This window comes from Sinocyclocheilus anshuiensis, unplaced genomic scaffold, assembly GCF_001515605.1.
Source record: "Sinocyclocheilus anshuiensis isolate Anshui unplaced genomic scaffold, SAMN03320099.WGS_v1.1 scaffold767, whole genome shotgun sequence".
Classification (NCBI taxonomy): Eukaryota; Metazoa; Chordata; class Actinopteri; order Cypriniformes; family Cyprinidae; genus Sinocyclocheilus; species Sinocyclocheilus anshuiensis.
Window position 1 is genome coordinate 577914 of NW_015551124.1, and position 7994 is coordinate 585907.

Sequence of the window (7994 nt, forward strand, 5' to 3'; positions counted from 1 at the left end):
CTCTCTTGGCAGGTCTTCCAGCCAGTTCTATCAAACCTTTACAATTAATCCAGAATGCGGAAGCAAGATTAATTTTTAATGAGCCGAAAAGAATGCACGTCACACCTCTGTTTATCAATTTGCACTGGGTACCAATAGCTGCTCGCATAAAATTCAAGGCATTGATGTTTGCATACAAAACCACCACTGGCTCTGCACCCCTTTACCTAAATTCATTACTTCAGAGTTATGTGCCCTCTAGAAGCTTGTGTTCTGCAAGTGAACAACGCATTATTATGCCATCTCAAAGAGGCACAAACTCACTTTCACGGACTTTTAAATTAAATGTTCCCTCCTGGTGGAATGACCTGCCCAACTCAAACCGAGCAGCTGAGTCCTTAGCCATCTTCAAGAAACGACTAAGAACACACTCTTCCATTTTTATTTGACCCTCTAACTGTAGCACTCTCCGCATTTCTAGCATTTTATTCTTTTAAAAAAAAACTTGCCCCTTTTAGACTTGCACTCTATTAATTTACTAACTGCTTGTTTTCTTAAAAAAAAAAAAACAACAACAACAACAAAAACTTGCTACGTGTACTGCGTTAAACTAACTGAGCACTTGCATATCATTGCTCTTTTGTTGATTTTGATTGCTTCCATTGTCCTCATTTTGTAAGTCGCTTTGGATAAAAGCGTCTGCTAAATGACTAAATGTAAATGTAATGTAAATCATGTTTTTTTGTATAACCAAAGTTTTGCTACAAATACCATGGTTAAACTATGGTTAGTGTAGCAAAGTCATAGTTAATATGTGGTTACCATGGTTTAACTATAGTAACCATGTTTTGTTTAGTTTTTTTGAGTAAAACCATGGTTCATTTTTGTAAGGGATTGTTGTCAGGACACATACAGTACTGAATGATGAATATAGAGATGCAGTTTTGACTGCTTTAGGATTAACAGAACTTTAGATAGTTTCCATGTACTTGTCTAGATCAACTTTGAATAATGAAAAGAACAGTTTAGAGCCAGATTTTGTTTATGCATGTGAAATTGAGCTAGCAGGAAACAGTTTAATGAAGTTATATTTTCCTATTCTCCAAAGTCTTGTTATGATTTTCAAGGGTGTAGAATTTAGTAGAGATGCTCTGACATGTCCCTGCCAATATACCAGCGACTAAATCAGGGTTCCTCAATAGGCGGCCCGCGAGAGAAAAATGTTTGGCCCGCGCTAATTTCAAATAATGTGGCATGAAAATTCAAACGCAGCATCAGAAAGTGACATTAACTTACATCGTGTCTACACCGGATGCGAGCGGCACGGCGCGACGCAACAAAATACAATAGAACTTATTATAACCAGTGATGCTGTCTACATTGGATGCGGCGCGACAAATCCCCGACAAAAAACTGCTGACTCATTCTATTTATGACGTGCTGACACAACGTTCAGATGATTTGCAATGCTTTGTCGCGTCCAGTGTAGATATACAATGTGACAGCAAAAACATGGCAAGTGTGAAGTAAAGAAAAGTGGACACTGAAAATAGATGATTCAAATGTGAATGGACTGAACAGTTTTGAGTAAGTGATACCATCTTTGTTATGGATGTTGGTTCGCAGTGAGTATGTTGTTCCTGCCGCGACGTCACAGAAAATAAAAAACATTTCTAAAATAGTATTCCGTGTCGCTTATTGTCACGTGTCGCTGTCACGGGTGGTTAGGACAAAAACTACATGGAAAAGATACTTTTTATCGCGTCGTGTCTGGTTGGGACACACGGTGTTACAGTTTGATCCCCCAAAAACATCTAAGTATAAAAATATTAATGCTGACAGATTTAATAATTAAATCTGCAATTAGGGAAAGTGGAGAGAAGAGATCCAGTCTGGAGATGAGCAGGAACAGTTGACTTGCATGGCAGACATGGAGATCCAGATTTTATTTGTTCATTTGTTTTTAATATTCAACTGTCAAAGTTCTTCTGTATCTAAATGCAAAAATTTTCATAATTGTTTGAATAAAACAGACTACTGGGGAAAAGATCAGAATATTTTGAATAAAACAGACTACTGGGGAAAAAATCTGAATATTTATCTTGTGACCATCTTTTGATTATTTTAACAAAAGCAACAATAATACAATAATTGTAATAATAATAATAATTTATATATATATATTGGTCAGTGGCTCTTGGCTTGGTATCGTTGGCAGAATTTGGCCCTCGGCGAAAACTAACTGAGGAACCCTGGACTAAATTGTCCCTAGTAGTAATTTTGATCAAACAATTAAATGTCTGTTGTCAGCGGTTATGTCCCCACCAATGCCAAAATCAAACCTACACCCTTGATGTATTGTCATTGTATACTGGTTTCCTGAGCTCTGGTTATGTGTTTACATGTCATCTATATCTCAATGTCTCTTCAGATCATATCAGGACAGTTTCTGACTGACAAGAAGGTGGGTGTTTATATGGAGATTGACATGTTTGGACTCCCCGTCGACACCAGACGAAAAGCTTTCAAGACAAAGACGTCCCAGAGCAATGCCATCAACCCTGTGTGGGACGAGGAGCCCAGCGTCTTTAAAAAAGTACGGCTGTTTCTGTGAGCATTCTTCAGTCGCTCTGAGAGCATGAAATCATTAACGGTGTTGTTTATGGGTCAGGTGGTTTTGCCCACGCTGGCATCCCTCAGGATAGCCGTGTATGAAGAGGGCGGCAAGTTCATCGGCCATCGCATCATCCCCGTCTCAGCCATTCGTCCGGGTGAGAATCAACCTGAGCCACTGGAATTATAGACTCATTTCAGCGTGAAATATGCTGTTGTTTATGTTTTAATAAACAGTGATGATGTCATCACAGTATTTGCATACTGACATATGATCGGTCTTTTCTTTCTTGAATTTATTTAACCTTCACATTGCAAAGATAGTGTTGCATTAAGGGTCATGATGGCGACAAACCTGCATTTAATAAATACAGACTTAACCAGGAGTTTTCAACCTTTTTGAGTTGAAAACCCCCTCCATATAGGCTAAAAGATGACAAAGCTTCTTGTTTTCAAGTTTCATTTATTAACAGAAACTGGGAAGTATTAATATACAGATGTGGCCATTAAGAATGCACATTTTATCTCGTGGCAGCACGCAATTCGTCACGCATGATCACGGAGCTCCATGCAGGCGCTTTTTCAGATTTTTTAAACATTGTTGTGCTTCACACTATATCCATAAGGTGGCGCAAGGAACAACATTCTGCAGTTAAACACCCAGACAAGATCTACGATGGCGATTAGTGCCACGTAAAAAAAAAAAACATAAATTCAGTAAAAAAAAACAAATAAATATAGAAATAAGATTACGAGATTAAAGTCATAATATTTTGAGACTAAAATAAAATTTACGAGAATAAAGACGCAGCCATATTGTTGAGCATAAAGTCATAGCAATATGAGATTAAAGTCATAATATTTTGAGAATAAAGGCGTAGCATTATGTACGACGGCGTTTTAGTGCCACGTTAAAAAAAAATTATAGATAATTTTTAAAATGATAATTATGAAAATATTTTGAGAAAAAAAAGAAAAATTACTAGAATAAAGTCGTAGCAATACGGGAATATAGTCAAAATATTTTGAGAATAAAGTCAAAATACGAGAATTAAGCTGTAGCAATTACGAGATTAAAGTTATAATATTGTGAGAGTATTGTGCATGCAAATGGCCCGGATTGGGAGCCCCGGGAGAAATTCCAGTGACCTGGCAACTTATTTGAATGTATGTTGGATTAATAGCAGAAATCATAGCATGTGTCATATACTCGCAGGGACAGTATGCTTGGAAATAATACTTCACGTCTTCGATTGCATTTCAAAGCAATAACCTTTGTGCTTTTGGCACTTTTGATATAAAACAAAGCCTCAGCTTTCAAATTCTGTCAGTTTTATAGCGAAATACAAACAATATTTCTTACAATAATGTGTTTTTCATGCTCTTTAATGTGACGTGACAGATCGCTGTATTCGCCTCAGTTAAAGCGGCATGAGAATCAATCATCTTTTCGATTACAATGAGTACATTCGTTTCATTATACTGTTTTTTTTCATGCCTTCTGATGTATAACTTGTAATAAAGAGGAAAAACACACAAAACACATAAAATTGATGAACTGCGATCTATTGTGATTCAAGAATTGTTGTTCAATTAAAAAAAAAAAGAGTAAAATAAGGTAATATTGATAGTTATTCAGTTTACATTTTTATTTTATGTGCTGTTGTACTTTTTTATTTTATTGTATTTTACTGTGAGGGAATATAAAAATGATTTCAGTTTGTTTGGAATTTATGTGATTTTTTAGCATTTAGCATTTAATTTAGTGCTATATTATTTTAATTTATTATAATATTATTATTATTATTATTATCATTATAGTTGTGCTTCTATAGTATTGTATTGTGAGGGGGAAATAAAATATGATTTCAGTTTATATTTTGATTTTATGCTTTTTAGCATTGTTATTAAGATTGCAGTTATTAAGATTACATTATTTTAATATATTAATAATAGTAATGTATTATTATTATTATTTTAATTACTATTAACAATACATTTTACAATATGAAAATGCAGATTTAGTTTTACTTTTATGTGTTTTTAGCATTTTAATTTTGATTAGAGTTCATTTTAGATAGAGTTAGATTAGTATATTATATTAATAATAATGTATTAATTTAAAATAAAAACTTTTTGGTCATCTTGAGGCCCTCTTGGATGTTTGCTGAGGCCCCCTAGTGATCCCCATCCCCCTGGTTTAGAATCACTGATTTATTGGGTTTTCAGTGACTTTGAATGCTGGTGTTTCAGAGTGGATCATATACTAATAAGAATTTACAGTATTGTTATTACTATTATTATTATTATTATTATTATTATTATTATTTTGCAACATAAAAACGGCATTGTATTGTATTGTATTAAAACAAGACATTTTGCGACATGAAAATGCAGGTTTGGTTAAACGTTTTTCTTTTATTTGCTAACACATAATTTTGTCATATTCTCACAGGTTATCGTTACATCGGATTGAGAAATGAAAAGAATCAAGCGCTGACTCTTCCTGCTATATTTGTGTATATCGAGGTGAAAGACTATGTTCCTGATACATTCGCCGGTAAGAAATTAATTACTATAATCATCTGCCACCTGAAACAGCTTTAATTCTCTTTTAGGATCTGCCACTGTAAAAAAAAAAAAACACTAAAAGTACCATAGTATTACTGTGGTGTGCTGTGAAATAGCCTCTCAGTAGCAGTAGCATATGAATACCATGGTAAATATGAGTGAATCTTACAAACAGTCTGGATCATAATTAAGGAATCACATTTTGCGTAAAAAAAAAAATTACCATCAGCCTTCTTTGAATTATTTACCAAATATATGACGCATATTTATTTTGGTGTGAATTATGACTGAAAATCATTCAGTACTATGGTATATATCAAAGTACCGTGGTATTACCGTCTGATACCTTCCCTGTACCACAGTGTTTTTTGTGAGGAGCGTTTCCAAATTTGTAATTTTCTTTCATTAAAAAAAAAATGCTTTATTAATTTGCTTTATTAAAGTCACATGAAAACAAAGTGACTTCATTTATGAAAACTGTTAAAGTAAAAAATGAGGCATCATTCATTCAATATGCAAATATGCATTTGAATATTCTATCAAAAGTGATATAGACCCAACAGAAGATGTCAGATGTTTGATTTGATGTAAATTACATCCAATGATTGTTTATAATAGTCAGACTTTTAGTTCTTCATTAGAGAATGTTGAATATAACTCTTTGTTTATGTTAATGAAGGTGATTTTTGGCTTTTTTAAAAGATGTTATTACCTATAAAATGCCAAGAAATCAATATTTTCCAAAATGTCTCTTAATTAAGGGTTTCCACGTGTACTGAAGCTTCAGATATTACGTATGTATGAGCAAATTAAAAGAGGCAAACCAATGCTAATGTCATGTAAAAGTTATTTTGAAGTTGTAAAATATTGTGAAAAAGTTATAATTGTTATGTAAAAGCTGATAATTATTAAATGATAACTAAATAAAAAATCCCGTGTCATATATTAAATCAAATATAATATCTATTATGTTATTTCGGATGTTTTTTGGAAAGTTTCAAAGTTGCAAAATACTGTTAAAGATTATAATTGTTAACTAAATTCTAAAGTCATATATAAAATCAAATATAATATTTTTTAATTACTTTGGCTATTATTTTGGATGTTTTTGAATGGTTTAAAGTTGCAAAATATTGTGAAAAAGTTATTGTTAACTAGAAACTGTTAATTGTTAACTAAATTAAATGCTGAAGTCATATATAAAATCAAAAATAATATATTTTTTATTTATTTTACTATTATTTTGGATGTTTTTTTAACTTGTGAAAAAGTTATAATTGTTAACTAAAATGCTAAAGTAATATATAAAATGAAATATAATATCTTTGGCTATTATTTTGGATGTTTTAAAGGTTTAAATGTTTAAAGTTGCAAAATATTGTGAAAAAGTTATTGTTAACTATAAACTGTTAATTATTAACTAAATTAAATGCTGAAATAATATATAGCATCAAAAATAATATTTTTTACATTTATTTGACTATTATTTTGGATGTTTTTTTTTTAAGATTTTTAAGTCGATAAAAGTTTGAAAAAGTTATAATTAACTAAAATGCTAAAGTCATATATAAAATGAAATATAACATTTTTTAATTTACTTGGCTATTATTTTGGATGTTTTAAAGGTTTAAATGTTTAAAGACTTTTTTTGTAAAAAAGTTATTGTTAACTAGAAACTGTTAATTATTAACTAAATTAAATGCTGAAGTCATATATAAAATCAAAAATAATATATTTTTAATTTATTTTACTATTATTTTGGATGTTTTTTTTTTTTTTAATTGTGAAAAAGTTATAATTGTTAACTAAAACGCAAATGTCATATGAAATCAAATACAATATTTCTGAATTTCTTTTTCTATTATTTTGGATGCTTTCTGAAAGGTTTGAAGTTGCAAAATATTGTGAAAAAAGTTATAATTGTTAACCAAAAGCTGTTAATCCTATTTCATAAATAACATCAAATATAACATTTTTGAATTTCTTGATGCTTTTGAAGTGGAAGCTTCAGGACTGGAGTGTGTTGTGAGTTTGCAGGGACTGACTAACGGTGTGTGTTTCTGTGCTGATCAGATGTCATCGAAGCGCTGTCCAACCCCATCAGATACGTCAACCTGATGGAGCAGAGATCCAAACAGCTGGCGGCGCTCACTCTAGAGGAGGGAGAAGAGGAGAAAGACACCAAAGAGGTAGAGACGTCTCCAGATCTCCAGATAGAATATGACCATCAGATAGCAGCTCAGATTACTTCACTAATTACTCCATCTGAACTCTAATCACATCACTCGTTCATTTACTGATGAATGAAGTCATTGTAATGAATTCTGTCGCTGTGAAACTGAACAGTATTGGAGGTTTTGATGATGAAGTGTGTTGTTCTCCAGGTGGATCCTGGTGTTGAAAACCCTTCGGAGGTTAAAAGCGAACCCAAACCCGTCCCGGTTGAGAACGGCCTGAGTCACGCGCCCAGCGCCGCTCCGAAACCCGCGTCCCAGATCAGCCCACAGCCGCAGTCCACAGGTCAGAGCTTCACACAGCATCATCTCAGCTGATACTGAGCTATAAACCCATACCATCCACTGCTAATCCAAACCTACTGTCCACAAAACTGAGGAGTATTACTGGATATGCATGAATCTTATCTGATGAGATTTTATCCCGTTGTGATTCAGGCTCAACCAAACCAGCGGCAAAGACTGAAGATCTGATTCAGAGCGTCCTCACCGGTCAGTAACTGACTCTTTATTTTATATTAATATATAATAATATATCATTGAAATTTATATTATTAATTAAATTACATTTATAGTATTATTTTTTTTTTTTATGAA

At 32.7% G+C, this 7994-nt stretch overlaps 1 protein-coding gene across 2 annotated transcripts in view; it reads left to right on the forward strand.

Moving 5' to 3' along the window:
• Positions 1-7994, forward strand: part of LOC107663155 (1-phosphatidylinositol 4,5-bisphosphate phosphodiesterase beta-1-like) — an 89484-nt gene that overhangs the window by 72973 nt on the left and 8517 nt on the right. For both annotated transcript variants that reach the window (XM_016453316.1, XM_016453318.1), the window contains exons 20-25: positions 2411-2575; positions 2651-2750; positions 5048-5152; positions 7237-7352; positions 7548-7683; positions 7836-7889. In XM_016453316.1, coding sequence (XP_016308802.1) covers positions 2411-2575; positions 2651-2750; positions 5048-5152; positions 7237-7352; positions 7548-7683; positions 7836-7889 — 676 coding nt within the window. The remainder of the gene's footprint in view (positions 1-2410; positions 2576-2650; positions 2751-5047; positions 5153-7236; positions 7353-7547; positions 7684-7835; positions 7890-7994) is intronic.